The sequence below is a fragment of the Erithacus rubecula genome, assembly GCF_903797595.1.
Source record: "Erithacus rubecula genome assembly, chromosome: 3".
Classification (NCBI taxonomy): domain Eukaryota; kingdom Metazoa; phylum Chordata; class Aves; order Passeriformes; family Muscicapidae; genus Erithacus; species Erithacus rubecula.
Genome location: NC_136689.1, coordinates 23779798 through 23798971, shown reverse-complemented (window position 1 = coordinate 23798971; position 19174 = coordinate 23779798). Strand labels below are relative to the sequence as shown.

The window sequence follows — 19174 nt, the reverse complement described above, 5'->3', positions numbered from 1 at the left end:
TTGTAATTCAATCAGTCTCACAACAAAGATATTTTTCATCTCTATTTCACAGACTGTATCCTCCTGTGAGTATGTTAGAATATTTTCTTTCAAAGGTGGCTTTTTGAGACCAATGCCTGAAAACTTATTGCTGATTATTTTTACCCAGATATTATGACCCAGATAATAGAGAATCAAGACTTGTATTTGAACATAATTTTAACTTTTAAATAGGTAAATATTTCAGTTCTTTCTTCCTTCAGTATTTTTTGATATCTAAGGATCTTTTCCCATATAGAAACAAAACGAAATATATGTTCAATGCCTGCATATAAATGTAATTACCACAGTAAATTTAGAATATTGGTGTAATTTCAGTAAATGAAACAAAGAAATATTGAACTAGTGTGGGTTTTATGTCACTTTAGGTAGAAAGAAATCTTGGAAATCAAGTACCACCATAACTCTGATGATTCTGTTTTTCATTTCAGTGACTAATAGATAAGCATTACATTGAAAATTGAATTTGAAAATACCAAAGTGGATAGAGTAATAAATAATACTAAAATAATTACAGTAACAAGAAAACATATTTAATGCTGCATAACAAAACTGTGGATTTTGTCTAATATACCACAAAATTTCGCCAGAATACGTGGAGAAGGGAAGAGTTCCCTTGTTTAAACTGTTGTTAAAGTTCCAGCAATGTTGCACTGGCAATTTACCCATTACCTGTTAGTCACAACACAGAAATATTTTGCACCTACTCGGATCCAAAAGCAAAGCATTTTAATTGTGCAGTGCAATTTTTTATTGTACTGGCTCTTTATCAGGAATATTTTAATACACAAGCTACTCTTTCATATTTAATTGCAGTTATCACACCTTAGCCTGTGGCTATACATTTCATTAAATAAGAAAACTCCCATAGACCTACTGTGTAGAGAACTCCTGTATAGTATGTTATGAAAACTCAGTATTTATGAGAACAACTGATTAGTATCTGTGAATTCACACTTCAGCAATAATAGTCAGCATGTTGCAAACAAAAAACAAACTTCCCTTGGGTAATCCAAAGCACTAAGGAGGAGCAGCATTCCAGAGATACCATGAGCCTTTGGAAGAGTGGCCAGGTAGCACCATAGACAGCCCTTTTCTAGATGATGTCTTGGCTTACTATTTCCTAGACTAAACTTCTCATTCAAGTTCATATGACGTGGACAGTAAAAGAAAATAAACTCTTCCAAATCTGGTGAAGGAAATGCTGAGAGGGAACAACTGGGAATGCTTTCTAAGATCAGTCTTAGACAACACAACCTGAAGTAAGTTTCAGGCTCCAGTCCAGAGCAGAAACTCAAGCCACCACATCTAATTTACCAATTGTCCTGCTACAGTAAAGAGTATCAAGTGCATCTGATAGAAAACTTAGCAAAAACATCTCCTCTTCACCCTGAGTGATCTACTCTGAAAAACAAAAGCAGTACCAGTTCAAAGCCCCTGACCCCATTACAGGTGAAGCTAGAGCTCCTTCTTCTCAGGGTGAGGTGTTTCCTAAGAAGTCTAATCCAAAACTTAATTTTAAATATCTAATATAAAATATCCTGTGCCACTAACCCCATTTCCATAGTCCTACAGAAAAAATATAACTGTTCAGATTAAATATATTTAGACCTTAGAAGATACATTCTATTGGTAACATCGACTTTTTCCCTGACTTTTCATAAGGTGTCCACTTTTTCCCAGGTGATTTTCTCCAGAGCAGGGCTGTTCACAGTAAAGGCAGCTATGGCCTAAAGTGGCAGCTGTCCTGATGATATCCTTCCTCTTTATTTCCCTCTGCTGGAAAAGGACATTGTTTTGTGTCTAGCTATGTACCAGATCAGCACCAGCCCACCCTGAAAGTCTCCCTTTATTTCCTCTCCAATAGCGTACTTGGCTGAAGATTACTATTCCCCTACTTAGTAAGCAGCCTCCCGAATTGTGACAAGCATTTCAAGATAAACATTTTTGAGTCCTACTTTTATCACAGTTTGAGTCCAAGCTTTATTTCCTGAATGGTACAGCTGTAGTCCAAAAGTTTTTTCCTCTGGATATCTCCACACTCCCAGTTTAAACACCCACAGTTAATCTTGTGCAAGCCTCTAGCTATTCTTTGGAGAAGCAATTTTGAAACCCACAATCCAGTCTCATTTTCCATGATTTTAAAGGAGTTAACAGATAATTTCAGACATGGGTAACAAAGGCAGGGAATGAGGAAAAAGGGTGTCTCCTGTTTAGGGCTGCTGAGTTGCCATGTTTACAGCTCCAAGCTGTAAAATGATCCAGCTACTGTACTCTTGACTTTTGCAAGTTATGAGCAGCCGTGGGAGATTGTGTAAGTGCTGGAGCAGCTGCAGAACCTTTCCCTCACTGAACTACTGAAGAGGCACGCCAGCTTGTTTGTGTGCTCCTCCATAACCTTTCACCTACTTTGCCTGTTTTGGCTGTGCTGGGAGCCCCCAGCAGCTCGACAGCTTGTGTGGCAGCAGCGTCGGGTGACAGAAAGATGAGAACGGGAAGATATGACCCTTGTTTGTAATGCTATTTCTGTCTTTTTTTTCCATGAAAAGGGCCACATAAATATTTAGAAAACAAATGTATTAGTAGGTTAAAGTATCAATCCAATTCCATAAATGCAGACCCATGTGCAGGCAGAGGGTGAGCGATTTGCCCTTGGTACTTCTGGAAATTTAACAAATTGCGAAGATGACTCATACACTTGTCACCAGACTGCTCCTTCCTCTTACATTCATAACTTCCTAGTGCTACCATTAATTTCCACCCAGACTCACTGCTCCTCCTGGGTTATCATTTACCCTTCCTTACAAAAGCTGAGTTAGAAGTTGCCTTTGTCCCTAGGAGAAAATGTTACCCTGGTTCCATAACAGAAAAAACTTTGATGATGTTGCCTGTCCACCTGTTCACCAAACTGTCCCTCCTAAGAATTTTAACCAAATTTGAATAGATAATCAACTCCTTACAAACTTTGTACAAACTAGCAGGTGGTTTAGGAAGGAGGAGTTATTTGCTCCACCCTGGATAAAAGGGAGGGGAAACTCAACCAGACTTATTCTACTAGAGAGCAGCAACCTCACACACTTTCTGGCTGGTCAGGAGAGGGCATTAATCCCAGCTCTTCCTGTTGGGGTCTCCAGTAGTTGTTGGGTTAGGAAAAAGAGCCTTACATTTTTGTCTCCACAGAGAAAAAGGTAAGGCAAAAGCAACCATGATACCCTCTATGAGACATCAGCAACGAGGTCAGTTATTGCACATGCTGGCTGACCAGGAGCACGGCTCTGACATAAGTACAGCACAGTGTGTCTCCAGCAGGGGCGAGGACATAAGAAACATAAGGCCAGAGATAGCTGATTGCAATGGAGAGCTATTAGGAGACAAATGGACAGGAATCCAGGCTTCATTCATTCCACTCTTCTGGACCCATCTGTTGTGGAAAAAAGCAGAATGTTAACGCAGATCCATTTTCTTAAGCATAGTCAGCAAAACGTTACTGTGACCAAGCAACTGCAAGTGTTGTTACTGCCTTTTCAAAACTTGCCCCAGGGCAATTCAGAAGAGGAAAGTTATAATATCTAATCAGCAGAAATGAGACCCCCCTCTGATGAATACTGCAGTTGAGAATTTGGCAAAGTCCTTCACAGTCATTGTTCTCTGACACTTGCACTTAAAACTGTCACGTGTTTCAGGAAGGTGAAATGGTGGTTTGGAGAGGAAATAAAGTGAGAACCCTGCCAAAGATAGAATAGATGGAGGCATTATATGAAGTGGTTACAATTTTCACAGCCTAGTTCACCTGCAGGTTGGCTGATGATGAATCCTCACAGCTTGTTACATTCGTGCCTAAAACTCAGCTGTCTTGCTCAACCTTCAGGACATCCATAACAATTACTTCACAGAAATATATAGCTTATATATGCAAGAATGGAAATTTATGTTGTTCAGAACCTACTGTAACATATAACCATCATACAAAGAGCAAGAAACAAGTCTGAATTATGAAGGAGATGTGCCTCTTTTAGAAGCTCATCTGAGTAAAAAAAAATCTCAGTTGTGCAGCTGATGCGTAAAATTCTTGTAGAAGTTTGTTTTGATTTGAAAAACACACAGGCTTTGAGATACCAGAGACTTGTCCTTTAAACAAATGGAGAAGGCAATATGTTTCCTGTATTTCCTGCAACTACAATTTTACCTTTGTTCATAGTGTGAGATATTTGTTCATACCTTACTGCATATAACTACCAGGAAAACAATAAGAAAACAAGAAGAATAATGCAAACAACAAAAATTGTTCTTAGTAGATGATTTCCCTATTCAGACTACTCACAAAGGATATTCGAGTTACTTATGTTAAGCAAGCTCAGCACAACAACAGATTAAATGAAATTCATAGGGATTGATAAATGATATTAGTAGGAATAGAAATAGTGACCTTGTATTTCAATAACTGCCTACTGCAGAGAACTTCCCAACCCAGATTTTATTGCAAAGAGTTAATTTTGAGGTTCCTGCTTGTCAGTGATTAGCAGCTTCAGGAAGAAAGTGGAACAAAACAAATGCTATCCTACACGTTTCATGGTTTAAACAAATTTGTATGATATTTTCACTTCTGTGACTCGTCTGCAACTTGCAGGCAAACCAAGTTGAAACAGTGAAAAGCAAATCCCAAATTCTTAAATTTGTAACTTCTGGTAAGGACAGGAAAAATCAATCACCACATTTGCTGCTATTTCATGTCTAAATTTTGCTTCATTTCACATTTCATACGCCAACATTCGATCACTGCAGTAAACCAGAATATATCTCATGGAAAAATAACAGAATAGCTCTCCCAATAAAATAATAAAACAGGGAGCAATAAAATAATAAAACATAAAGTACAGTGGGAGTAGAACCATAAGTAGGGTTAACAGATATACTAGAAAGACAAAAATGAGATAAAGTTAAAAAAGCAGTCTAATGGCAAGCTAAAGTATTTTCCTCTGCCTATTAAACTAAGTGCACATATTTCCTGTGAGGAATTTGATTTTCCTTCCCTTGAAAAAGAGTTTACATATGTGCATGTGTAAATACATGCCTATAAAATTGCATTGGGGAGTTGTATATCAGGGCATAATTATTTCATATTATTTTACTGCCACACACTCCTGCTGTTACAGACCAAGTTTTCGGATGTCCAAAAGCCCTCTGCTGACATTAATTCCATTATTCAATGCATTATGCAAACCCTGCCCTCAGTGAACTGGACTTGGCATGTTGGGAAAAGTCCAGGCAGCACTGGAGATCCAAGCTCCTACCCCAGCAGAGAGGAAAGGTGAGGGGGCTTTTCCCAGATCGATGGTGACCCTGGGAGATCAGCTGTCCCTGAGAGCACTGTGTCATCCCCTTCTTAGGTCAGCTCTAGTGACAGTAAATAAAGGCCACATGCCACATGCTGATCTGGGACCCAGTGCGTCACCAGCACAGCTGTCCTCGGGGATTTGGTCACTTTTAACCAGGTCACAGCCATGACCTACATGTCGACAACCTGAACCCTCCAGCTGGGATCTGATTTGGCTCCCTTTGCCTTCCACGAGCCTCTGCGCCGATCCTGGACCTATCCTGTCAGTACCAGCACGGCCAGCACCCCTGTATGAGTGCACACACACACACAAATGTGATGGGCAGCACTGCCAGCATCACTATATGAGTGCACATATACACACACCGCTCAGTGTGCAGCATTACCAGCACTCCTGTGTGAGTGCACACACACACAGTTCCATGGGCAGCACTGCCAGCACTCCTGTGTGAGTGCACACACACAGCTCCCCGGGGACCCCCGCTCCCCTCACGCCGGGCCATGGCGCCCATCGGGTGCCTGTGCGCAGCCCGTACAGGGCCGTGAGGGGCGGCAGCAGCGCGGGCCCCTCGCAGCCGGGCACGGCCGCCCTGCCAGCCTCGCCCGGCCCCTGCCCGGTGCACAAGGTCACCGCGGGCGGCGCAGCGGCAGCTCCGTGTGTCCTGGCCCGCGGCTGCAGCCGTGCCGCTGGCGGAGCGCCCGCCGGGCCGGCACAGCGCGCACGGGGAGCGCCGCCAGCGCTGTCACGAGGCGCCCGGCGGGGCACGGCCCGCCCGAGCCCCGCCTCCCCGCGATTGTAAATACGGGCGCCACGTGAAGCCCCCGCCACAGGCGAGGGGACAGCGACAGTCCCGGAGGCAGGGCATCCCGCTCCCTCACCGCTCGCACCCGCGCCAGGCAGCGATGAAGGCCGCCCGCATTGCCCTCCGCAGCGCCGCCCCACTGGCGGGGGCCAGTGCCGGCAGCGGCCGGCTGCCGCAGGAGGTGGAGCAGTTCTCCCGCTTCTCCCCCTCCCCGCTCTCCATCAAGCAGTTGCTGGATTTCGGTGAGAGTCGGGAGGAGCGGGGGAGGTCGGGGCTGGGTGCAGGGGCTCTGGGGCTCGTTTCCCCGCGGGATGGGGAGGCGGCGATGCCGCCCGGAGGGGTCCGCGCTCAGCAGCGCTGAAGCCGCTGCCGCCCCTCGGCTCGGCTGCTCGGAGGAGGGGAGCGGCCCCGCCGGGTGTTCCAGCCCCGCTGGGAATCTGCCGGCCCCAGCCTGGTGGCGGCGGCGGGGCGGTGGCCTCGGGTGGCAGCCCCGCCGCGGTACCCGCGGGCCAGGTGCCAGGGCTGGAGAGCTGCGAGTGCCACCATCCGAGCTGGAGATGCGCTGCGACACTGCGTGGACGGTGTTGGTGGGGTGCGGGCACTGAGAGGGACACGGGACACGGGGCACGGGACACGGGACACGGGACACGGCTGCGGGGCGAGTTGCGCGCTCGGAGTCGGGAGGAGCCGTCGGGCGGAGCGAACGCGCTGTTCCCAGAGCCCATTATCGCTTTGGCAGCCCTGTGCGCACATGATACTGCCAGGCGTCACCCCGAGCAACCTCCTGTTTACAGAGGCCCCAGAGCTTCTTCGGGGATTGCAATTAAGTCTGATGTCTAAATGGGAACTGAACAAGTATTCCGTCCTGGAACACGCTGTGTCTTATTGTCATGCAAACAGCGTTCAGCACAAACATGTAACACCTAACACTCAGGAGAGCTGGCCGGTAAAAGCCTCATGATTGCAGAGAAATGGAGTCCTGAAGTTTATGGAAAGTCATCAATCTGTATTTGCATCTTGAAACTTACTTAAACGAAAGCTTTATTTTTTTTTCCTAGGCTCGACTAATGGATGTGAGAGAACTTCTTTCTCATTTTTGCGACAAGAACTTCCTGTGAGGTTTGCAAATATCCTGAAAGAAATTGATCTTCTTCCTGATAAATTACTAGGCACTCCATCAGTAAAATTAGTAAAAAGCTGGTAAGTATGCACTGCTTGAATCCAGCATGCAAAGTAGCACAGCTTTGAGAACTGTTGTTACAGACTTTTCTAAATAGTAGAAAGCATAAGAAAATACAGTAGAATTGCAGTTCCTTCATCAAATCTGAGTTGCAAGCTGTTACAGGCTGCCCTTTTCTAGCATACTAAAATTAAATTGAAAAGCAATATGGTTATATTCTTATCTTTAGATAGGTGTGGGGGGAGGGAAGCTAACAGTTTGAAATAGCTAATAGAGCAAATTTTACTTCTTTAAGAAGGGGAAAAGAGAACTTGTTCTGTTTCCACACAGCATTACAGACTCAGACCCACACAGAATGGAAAAGCAGGCTATGTACTTGTTTTGATCTCTCACTGATGGAGTTACTAACAGAGCTTCTATTCCAAAGTTGCTGGACCTGTGCAGCAAGTGTTTGAAATTCAGTTTACATAATCTCTGCAGTTGACACAGTGGTTGAATCTGATTTAACCTTGCTTACTGGCACAGTTACAGCATTTGCCAGGATGGCTGACATAAACAGCAGAAGTATTAGAGTGAAATCTAGAAACTCCTCTTAATATAGCAAACAGTTGTGCCTTTGCTGTATGTGTCAAGGCTGACAGATGTTAGTGCAAGAGGCTCAGCTACTTAGCTTATGCCAAAGCTGATCAGATTTGGAAAAAAAATTTGCTTAAGTGGCTTCCTGATTGGCATTGTCATTTGGATCTGGTTTTGAAATGCATCTCTTCTCAAGAAGGGGATCCTTAAGTGAGGGGTGAGATTCCTCTCTGGTGGCAGGCACAAGAAAAGACTTAAAGCCTTCTGGAGTTCAGGCAGTCAGGAAGTGTCCAAGTGTCATTCCATTGTTGGTTGTAACTTGGATATTCAAAGATACTTAAAACTAAAGATGACTTTTTAGGACTAATGATGTGCACAAGACAAAGTAGTTTTCATAATGCTAGATTAATAAAAATAAAATTAATAGCATATATTTCTTGTGTTCTTTTTCAATAGGTACCTCCAAAGCCTAAAGGAGTTGATTGAGTTCCATCAGAAAAGCCCAGATGACCAAAAAGTCTTATCTGAGTAAGCTTTTCATTTTTTTCTTTGAACTTTTTAGTTCACATTCTACTTCTCACAATATATTGATGTCAGACTGATGGCTGTGATGAGCTGAATTTGATAATTTAACAGGAAGAGCTGAACATAGAACAAGCTGGTTGAAATCTCTGACCATGTTTAGCAGTATTGCAAATAGATATGACCTATTGCAGCCTAATTTCAAGGTCATATTGCCCCTTGAGCTGTCATGACAGAGAAATAGAAGAAAAATTACCTGTGAAGTCATATCTTTGCTTGTTTCCAGGGTGTCAGCTTGGGATCTTTTTCCTTTTCTTACATTTTCCTCTGCTCAAATAAATGAGTGAACAGGTGGTGAATTTGATATGGCTCATTATACCTTTTGTTTTAAAAATGCCAAAGACTTCTTTGTTAGGTCAATGAGGAATTACTTTCAAAAGAGCAAAGAAAACCACACTGTATTTTAGAATTAAGGCTGTTAAGTACTTACCTGTGCTGGTGCTAGATTAGATAATTACATTATACAAAGCTTGCTTCTATGTAGTCTAGAATAATGTTCTAAAAAGATCTCTTTTTAACCTAGCTTTATAGATACTCTAATTAGAGTCCGAAACAGACATCATGATGTGGTTCCTACAATGGCACAAGGAATAATTGAATACAAAGACACTTTTAAAGTAGATCCTGTCACCAATCAAAACATCCAGTATTTTTTGGATCGTTTTTACATGAGCCGTATTTCCACTCGGATGCTAATGAACCAACACAGTAAGTAGAAATTTTTACTTGAGAAAAAACTTTAACCTAATGAGTAACATGTTAATGTAAACACTTCTTAAAACTACTGGAGAACTGCTTCACATGATTTTGTGACACTGAAAAGTTAGAAACTGAATCTATCACTTAAGAAAGCAATGGGAAAACTTGTTTTCTAGCCTACAGAATAATTGAAATAACTCTTCTGTGGAATATGTAAAGAGGTATCTTTCTTTATGTCTGAAAAACCTTTAGATGTGAGCTACAGAAAAGCCAACATAGTTTGCTGACAGTAGATAGCATTTTTACTCATAAAAGCCGTAAACAACATTCAATATTTTATGTGATTATATGTTGTGATCACACTGTATTGGTCTCAGTTTGGGGGCTTTTTTAAATAACACAGTATTTGTAATTAAATGTTGTGTTGTTCTCATGTCAAACAGCTCTTCTTTTTGATGATAAATCTGGCTCTGGGCACCCAAGGCACATTGGAAGTATTGATCCTTGCTGTGATGTCGTTGAAGTAGTGAATGGTGCGTATTCTCAGAGCTTTAACGTTCCTCTTCCTGATCAGTATCTGTATCTGATTGCAAGCAGTTTGGGTAGCCACCTTCTGTTGTAGAGGATGCTGACTGGCTTTGAAATAGCTGAATGCAGTCTTATCAAAGCATGAGCCTTTAGAGGACAGAATTTACGATACAAAGTAGCAGTAAAAAACTGTGTTGGAATAAGTCCTAGCAAGTCACAGATTAAGTAAGAATTGAAGTTGTCTGAGGTGTTGAGGTTGGTTTTACCTAGTGGAAGATAACAGATGCATCAGTTCCATACAATTCTCAAACTGTTCAAAGATTTGCTCATGCTTCTGTAATTGCCCATTGTTGATTTTTAGTGCACACAGTGGATGCAATGTTGTCATTTCCTTGACACACCTTCCCTGTGTCTTAGAGTGTCTAACACGAGTCAAAAGCTGCATTGCCATGAATTAGAATGAGCTTTTGCATTGCATGATATTACACTTCACATCATTTATTTAAATATTTATTTCAGATGCTTATGAAAGTTCCAAGATGTTGTGTGACCAGTATTACTTAACATCTCCAGAAATGAAACTTACTCAAGTGAATGGTAAGATGAGAGCTTCCTATTGGTAGGCAAACTGCTTCTTTTACTGAGTCAAAAGGCTCCCAATTCTATAACTTTAGTGCACATACCAATTGATCTGACTCAGGCTAGTTCCTCTTCATTTTCCATTACAGGCACCTCATTTAACTTCCATGTTAGAACTCAAATGTTGGTGTATCTTAAACACAACATTTTTGAGGTACCATTTATAAATCTGAGAAAATATTGTACTTAAAATAATTTGAGAAGTTGCTAGAGAGGACCTCCATACCTGGAGTGAGGAACTGGGATTGCTGACTGAAATGCTGGGTCTGGTCTGAGCTGCCTGCATGTGTCTGATGACAGCAGTCTGCTTAATGTTTGAAATCCTTTATTTATAAAGGGGAATAAATACTTGGATTTTTTTGTTTATTAGAAAAGAAACTTACAAGCAAGTGACAATTGCAATCTAAACGCTGCTATGAATGCGTAAAGCTGTTTGCCAGTTTTGGAGGGGGGGAAAACAAAAAATTGATTTATTCTTTTGTTTGTTTGTGCAACTTGCTCATTGTAAAATTTGGATACCATATAGAAAAATGTTGTCATCCTTATAAGTGTTTTTACTTTTCCTTTCCTCTAGGGAAAGCTCCAGGAGAGCCAATTAGCATTGTATATGTTCCATCTCATCTTTTTCACATGCTTTTTGAGCTCTTTAAGGTATGTGAATATAAACTGAGAGAGTGAAGTGGGATGTGGGGTTGTGACCACCAGTAGCCTTCTGCTATTAGAGCTTACATCTGCAGCTTTGCCCTACTGCCTTTTCTGTGGAGTGGACAGAATGTCTTTAGGAATAGTGAGTGCAACTGAACTCCAGTACTGCCAACATGATGTACAGAAATCTGGCAGCCTTTAACAGCTGCTGAACTTTGCTCTTCTCCAGAAACCTGTTGACTTTAAGGGAGTTATGTTATTTAATTTATTGTGCCTGAGTTAATGTTGGTCAAGAACATTGTAATCTTTCACTCAGAAGAGTCTTGGCTATCTTTAGACACTTTTAGGTGTGAGACGTCCTCTGGTCCCATTATGCCAAAATGCTAAGTGTGTCCATTGGAAAACAGGCACTGATAGGAATAGAGGATAATTTTGCCTGTATGTAAGAGGGATATGGTTTGAAGTGCATAGATTCAACAACCTCTGATCGTGGTAACCTTCTTTTCCCTAGAATTCAATGAGAGCAACTGTTGAATTCCAAGAAAACAGTCCTACCCTTTCTCCAATTGAAGTGACAGTTGTTCTAGGGAAAGAAGACCTGGCAATCAAGGTATTTTGTTGGCTTACTACAATGGGCTTAATGTAATCTTTGTTATTATACATGCTGAGCTGGTTCTACTAAAAGATCTGGCCTCGAGAACAGGTCAGAGACACTATGCATGAGCACAAAAGCTCACATCATCTCTGGATGACAGGAGCCTCTGTGTAGCACCGTTATCTAGTTGAAAAAAAAATGTGCTGCAAAACAAATGTTTGCATTTATGACTGCTGGAAAGGTGTGTTCAAATAACAGCATTTTAAATACCATTCTTAGTGCCTGCTTGTTGTTAACTTCATTCTCTCTTAAACCAGATCTCAGACCGAGGAGGTGGTGTTCCCGTGAGGAAAATTGAGAGGCTCTTCAGCTACATGTATTCCACTGCACCAAGGCCAAACGTGGATGATGGTCGAAATACCCCTCTTGTAAGATACTCCCAATACTCTTGTTGCAATTAGGTTGTTGTAAGTGTTGGTGGGTTAATAATGAAACACTACTTCCATCCAGCTGCTCTGTGGGGTATGCAGATTTACTGAGCCCCATAAGTATAAATTTGCACTTTCTGAAACAGAATTTTAGTATTTAGCTTAGTGGACAAAAAAATATGCTTTTAAAGGCATAAACAAAGAAGAATGCTCCAACCTGAATCTAACCGCCTCCTTTTTTTTTTTTTGTTTTGTTTTGTTTTTCTTCTTGCATTCCAATGACACTAATTTACTTTGTCTTCACTCTTCACTCAGTCCTCAAACTTGCTGTAGATCATGCAGTCTTTCTGGAGACAAGCACAACTGGAACAGTCTTTTAGATGATTATGTTTATTTCCCAGTAGCAAGCTCCTTTTACTAATCAAGCTCTACTATCAATAACAAAGGAGGGAAAAATATTGAAATATAATATGTAAAAGTGGGACATATATATAGACCCTCCCTCCTCCATGGAGATCTTTTTTCTTGTGATTGGGTTGTTAATGGTCAGCTTCAGCATTCTCTATGAAACTGATTAGAATTTATGATTTCTTCTAAGAGAGGAGGAAATGCAATGGATTTTTTAAGAGCTTAAAAATCTCTGAAGACTCTCCAGCTATTTAACTTTAGGCCATTAGAGCTAGTAAAAAATAATTAATCTTATATTGTACTTTATTTTTAGGCTGGCTTTGGGTATGGCTTGCCAATTTCTCGTCTCTATGCTAAATACTTTCAAGGAGACCTAAATCTTTACTCCATATGTGGTTATGGAACAGATGCTATCATCTACTTGAAGGTATGTATTTAAATTTAGTTAAATAAAAGATTGGTAACATTAATGCAATGGGATAACTACTTGTTACCATTTTAAGGTAAACAGATTCTCTGCTCATGAGTAGCTCTTAGGTTTTTTTTGAGAAATGACAGTTTAATAATTGTTTTTTAACTGGTATCAAAAAAGTCACTTAGCTTTAACTAGTCTACTTGAACAACTCCTAGTGAGAGCACTGTTGGTTTTCAGATTGTGTTAAGAGGTTGTCTGCTTTTTCATGGAATACAAAGTACTTGAAGAGAGCAAAGTAAAGGTGTGAGCAACAGATCTGGTTTATTTACTTTGAAAACCAGAAAGTCTGTATAAACTAAATCCTGAAAGAGTCACCTTAAGGTGCTATTCAACATCTGCCATATAGCCCCTCTGTGGGATTCACAGACCAGTAATTTTGAACATTGGTCATATAACTTGCTCTGCTGTTTCTATAAGAAACAAACAGCAGTACATGTTCTTTTCTACTTTCTGTGCCTAATAATTGGAAAAACTTGCTTTGAATTTCTCTTGCTAAACTGAAAACACTGAAGTGCAATCAGAGAAATATGAAAGGAAGAGACAGTTCAGCTATGTGTATGTAACACTTTCATTGAAAAATTTTCACTGGAGTTTTCAATGGAGTTTTACAAATCAAAGTCCTTTTCCATGCACTCCTGGACTATCTTGAAAACATGTTAGAGGGTACTGCTTAAGGCCTATTAAAAATGCATAAATAGGATGTGATGTTACTGCCTTTGTCCTACCAAATTACCCAAAGCAATCGTAGATACTGAAGCACATAAACTACCACATCTATTGTAGAAACATTTGTGGGAATCACTTTGTTTTGTAGTGTCACTGGCTAACACTTTAGGCATGCTGAATGCATTTTTACTAAGGGACATTTTTGAGATATAGTAACCTGTTCCTTCTTGATTTTTAGGCCTTATCAACAGAATCAGTAGAAAAACTCCCAGTTTTTAACAAATCAGCTTCCAAGCATTACCAGGCTACCTCAGAGGCAGATGACTGGTGTGTCCCAAGTAAAGGCCCAAAGGATATGGCAAAGCAGAGTGCAGCTTCGTGAAGAGAAGTTGGTATTGAGACACCCCAGGGGATCAAGCTGGCTTCAAGAGCAGCATTTGGAAGTATTCATCTACCTTCAAACAAGCAAGATTCAGGACTAGCAGAGGAAAAAAGAAGATAAGAGTATTATAAATCTAGGCTGTATGCACTGAATCTGAAACCTTGCTGTGGACTTAAGGATGAGGAAAATAGGAGCACATATGTCTTTAAAGAAGAGCTGTGTATAGAGAAAAATGAAGCTATTTTTTTACTATGATCAAAGACTTGGCGTGGTAGAGGTGTGCAATTTTTAAATCCTGTTTAATGCTTGAATTCTGACTACTGACTGATAAACGAGTTATGCTGATGCATATTTTCCTGTTAGAATAGTTATCAGCAGTTTATCTTATTACAGAACTTCTCAGGTAGATAGATAACATCCATACATTAAAGTTGTATTTATAACCTTTGGATATATAACATGGCAGTCTTGTAGCAAGATATAAACAGCATTCAAGTACAGCCTGACTGCAAGAAAGGGAGCCCTGGGAGGTAGGGAGAAAGGGTTTGCCATATATAAGGAGGTCCCATTAAAAAAAAAAAAAAAAAGTTATTCCAGGAATAATTCTTATGTGGGCCTTGCTCTGTGAGTCACATTGTAGATATTTTATGTTAAACTGTCCATGGGAAATCAGCCAAGTAGGGTTGCTATCCATAAGGTAATGAAGAAGAAAATCAGGATATTTTTAAAAGCTACTGGAAAGAAATGGAAAGCTGCTTGGTTGTAACAGCTCTAGCATTAGGGTACATCTAACCTATGCCCCTGTATTCTGGAGAATGTGTGCCAGCTCCGTTAGGATTTTCCAAGGGCTGAAGTCAGACATGCAAGTTGAACAGAAAGGGTTTGGTGATATGTATTGTATAAGCATGTTGTGAAAAACAGCATGTTTAAAACACAGTCTTGTGGTTTGTTTCTGTTCTGTTAGATTAGTGGTTCAATACACTAAACCAAAATCTGCAAATTGTATTTTTCAAATTTGTATTGGACCACATCAGCTCCAAGTTGTACATAGGGAATCTATACCCTGAAAGCTGTGGGTGGGCACTGAAGGTCTGTTGGAAGGGTTTTCAGGAGTGGTAAAAATTTATTCTAAGAACAGTTCATTGCAATGGAAAAGGCTTAGGAAATGTATCAAAATATAAACAGCACTGAAAGCTACAGGAAAGCTTTTATGAGCAGCAAAACAGGGGGAATTCCCACAGGAACAGTGCCAGTAGGAAAGAGTTGTTCAGAAAATACTCCATTCTCAGTAGGCTTCTTCCTTACCCATCTTCTTTGTGTGTTTTCCCTTTTGTAAGCAAGGTAAACTTAACAGATGTTAAACTATTGGATGTTGCCAAGCTGGCCAGTCAAAAGTTCATCAGGGCTGTAGAATATTACTTGAAGTTTTTTTACTAATTATCATATTATCTTTTGTTTATGTGATCCTTTGCAAGAAGCTGCAAATACAGTAAAGCATCCAGCTCAGTATGGCAGTTTTCTATTAGAGATTTCCATTTGTTGGACAGAAAATGACTCCATATTCCACTATGAATCTAAAATGGTTTTTAATAGGAAACTTCCTTTCCATTCTTGAAGTCCTGTTGAGATATATTTCTCATTGAAAATAAAAGAGTATTTTTATATGCCTCATTTATTTTAAAAACTAATTTTAGATGTATTAATAATAACTGCTGGGCATGATGACTTTAGTACTGCATCTAGACTGTTTTTATCCTGGTGAATAAGCTGCAGTCACCAAGAGTCACCAGATCATGCATCTGAGCTCAGCTCATTGAATGAAATGGCTAATAAAAAGGAAATACCTTTGTCTACAACATACAGGTGTAAAAAAGCTGCTTTCACTGTCATAAAGTAATAGAGTTTTTGTTGATTTTTTGAATTGAATACAAGGTCACAAACACATACATAGGTAGTCATTGTTGTCAAGCAATCACAATTTATACCTTTCTGTGTGCATCTAGTAATGCTTGGACCTGAGTTGTGATCTGATGGTACATGTGTAACACAGCTGCAGCTGCTCCAGTTAGTAATTCCTGTTTCAAAGCAGCTGAGGCACATGGGTGCTGCAAAAGTGTTTGTGATGCTGCTTTTAGAGCAAAGCTGTGGAACATTCATGATGCAGGCAGAGGTTGTGTAGCACTTAAGGAACACACATGAAATCTGTGTAGTATTATAAATGACAGCTATCTACCTAGATAATGCAGCACCTTTTCCAACGTTCACTGACATTTTATTCAGAAAGCAGAGCTGTAGTTTTAAGTCTTTTACTTGGTTGTAGATGTTGAAATAGTTTTATAATAAAATCTTTAAAATGGTTGTCTGTATCTTTTTTTATATTTAAGAAGTCTAGTGCAAGCAAGGGCATTTTGTTTTTAAGTCTCATCAGGTGGAGTTGAAAAAAACAACACTCATAGCATGTCAGGTACAGTAGAGGGAAGAAAAGCTGGAAGAATGATCTGCTTATGCTTAATGTTGCATTGGTTGAGAGGTTACATAGTACCTAAAATCAGAGCATCACCTTACCCATCTACTTAGTTTTTAAATTAGGATAGTATTCATTTTGAGATGAGAATTGGAAATCTTCCATCAGTGTGTGTTCTACACTCTAAAATAAATTGTCTTTTGTTCAGTTTTAAAGAATATGAAAATGACCAAAAAAAGACCAAAAAGAAAAAGAAATCCATCATTGGGTTTATATCTAACAGAACGTTTTCACACAGGCTAAAGGGATAGCTCTGAAGCAGTGGGACAGCTGGCTTTTCATAGCTGGTGTGTTAGAAAATGGTAGTGATGATGATCAGCAGTCCTGTACCACTGGTGCTTTTGCAGCCTTGTGTTGGCCTGGGGCCATCCTGCATTTCCCTTAATTTTAAGAAGTTAGAGTAACAGTAAAAATATATGTAGATACTTTACCTGAAAGAGGAGAGATAAAAACCAGCCTGACTCCAGGTGTCTGGCAGCAAACCTGGAAGTGACAGCCTTGTGTACTGAGTTTACCCTCCTTGGCAATGAGGGTTTCACCTTCCTAAGGGTTTTTACTTGCAATGCCAGGGAAGCAGATTACATGGGATCCCATTTTTGCATTTTGAAGTTACAGAAATGTACCACTCTGATGTGTACCGGTATGCCAGGTGTGTTGGGATAAACAAGCCAGAACTAAATTACACCAGGGACTCCAATGAGCTACTACAGCAAACAAAAGGAAACCACCAACAAAAAGACCCTTTGTGTTTTCCTATCATTTTTACTCTGCTTCAGTCTCTACAGACAGGCCTTGCTTTATTCCTGTTAGGTTTTTTGAAGCAGAAATACACATACATGCATTCTATACCCTGCCCATGGCAGGTTTTGGGGGCAGGGATGCCCAAGTACAGCAGGATGGACTCAAGCTGCTGTCTGTCTGCTGTTGAGCACATGGCCCCAGCAGACCCAGGTCTGTCTGCAGCACACTGTGCACAGACCATCAGTCCCAGCCAAGCTCCTGCAGTCTAGAATACAAAATGTGGGTTTTTACCTTCCCCTGCACAAGCCCAGTGGGTAAGAGAGGCCATGCACCAGCTCTGGTCACAGTGTGGGGCTGGCTTGCTGCTGGCATGTCAGGGGGGCACTGACATCAGCACTAACCCACAGCTGAAGAGTGCTCTGCTTCCACAGGAGATAAGCAGGTGTTGCACTTTCGCCCTTTGCCCCCTGATTGGGACCTTACACTGCCAGGTTCCTCATGTCAACAGAAACCACGCCAAAGCACCCTGTGTTTTCTCTTCCAGATCATTAGCTAAAAAGTGTACACTGATTACTGGTTAGTGTTACTGGTGCCTTGGGCACATATCCAGATTAATCTCACTGACGCCTCGATACACAGTTGTTCATTATCATCGTTTCCCTATCACTTAACCAAGTTTTTAAATCCGCCAGACTTTGCCCTTTATATGCAATTATGTCCTTCCCAAAGAATTATTGCAAAACAAGCTTTGCTACCTTTGATAAGAAACACTACTGGACTGGAAAAACAGTTGGGTTTTTTTCCCTAGTTATAGCAGCAATGGTGACTTTAGAGGATCAAGCATAACACCAAAGAATTTTCTGCCCTGAAGTTCTTTAGCAGTTAGCAAATGGGAGGTAGAACATGGCAGTTTATGATCCCTCAACTCAGCTAATTTTTGGGGGTGGGGATGGTTAAGAATAAGGGGCACACTTCCATGTTAACATCTTTGTGTTTGTATTTCCCAAGAACTGACAACACAGTTTCAAATGCTTATATCCTGACCCTGTATTGCAGGTTCTAAGGTGGCTTTGTGCATTTGTGCTGTCCTACATATCCAAGACAGAATGCCTGACTCAGTGCTGGCTAGATGCTGCTACTCCTACAATCAGCAAAGAGAAGGGACCTGTTGGTAGGCAGCTTCAGTCAGTCCTGCTTCTCTCCACTCACCTCACAGGGAAGAGAGGACACAAACACCCACAGGTCTTAATTCTTCCCTGCTGTCTCCAATGTGGGGTGTCAAGCAAGTAGATGGAACACAGTCCAGGGTCTTCAGAACTGTGATGGAGAAAACACAGCAAGGGGAGTGACCACCAATCCCACTATTTTGAGCTGCTGAACATTCTCCTGGAACGTGACAGAGAGTTTCTAGTTTAGAACAAGCATGCTTTAAGTTACATTAATGTGATACAGTTCTGCCTGCCAGGCTCAAATAAGAAAATCAAGTGGAAAAAAAAAAAAAAAAAAGACACTTGTTTTCATTGCTGTTATAGGTTGGGGTTTCTGTGCACTGTCACATCACTGGACTGGGCCTGAAAGCTGAGAACCTTGGCATGGAATTCAGCACACCAAGTACAACACCTTATCATGACACTGTGTACTTGTCTCTGTGTGTGCTAAGGTGTGAGTTGGATGTCTCAGCTGCCCCTCATGACCTCTGTCAGTGTATCCAGAGAACTCCAGAAAGCTTCTCCTGAAATAGACTCCTACTTCTGGTGCCTGAATAGCAATCCTCTCTCCAGTGGCAGAGTTCAACTGACTGTAATGGGACCCCAGACACCTCTAGGCATCTGTGTTTAGATGGCTTCAGCTGTGATCCAGCTCCCATCTCATTCAGTTACCACAAAACAGACACCTGGTCCCATATGAGGAAGGCTGGAGTACTCTTCT

General features: G+C 41.1%; 2 protein-coding genes across 13 annotated transcripts in view; both read left to right on the top strand.

Moving 5' to 3' along the window:
- SGCE (sarcoglycan epsilon) overlaps nucleotides 1-19174 on the top strand; it is a 452776-nt gene that overhangs the window by 178584 nt on the left and 255018 nt on the right. The gene's annotated exons all lie outside the window — the stretch shown is intronic.
- PDK4 (pyruvate dehydrogenase kinase 4) lies at nucleotides 6074-16338 on the top strand. The gene is made up of 11 exons (XM_079300414.1): nucleotides 6074-6419; nucleotides 7236-7377; nucleotides 8390-8461; nucleotides 9039-9223; nucleotides 9658-9747; nucleotides 10262-10339; nucleotides 10956-11032; nucleotides 11538-11636; nucleotides 11939-12049; nucleotides 12771-12884; nucleotides 13837-16338. The coding sequence occupies exons 1-11, from the start codon at nucleotides 6278-6280 to the stop codon at nucleotides 13978-13980; spliced, it is 1254 nt and encodes a 417-aa protein (XP_079156540.1). The 5' UTR covers nucleotides 6074-6277; the 3' UTR covers nucleotides 13981-16338.

Bases quoted from the DNA above. Each gene is read 5' to 3' on its own strand.
- PDK4 (XM_079300414.1), top strand. From the start codon at position 6,278: ATGAAGGCCGCCCGCATTGCCCTCCGCAGCGCCGCCCCACTGGCGGGG. The intron at 6,420-7,235 runs GTGAGAGTCGGG...TTTTTTTCCTAG, and splicing joins CAAGCAGTTGCTGGATTTCG to GCTCGACTAATGGATGTGAG. The intron at 12,050-12,770 runs GTAAGATACTCC...CTTTATTTTTAG, and splicing joins ATGGTCGAAATACCCCTCTT to GCTGGCTTTGGGTATGGCTT.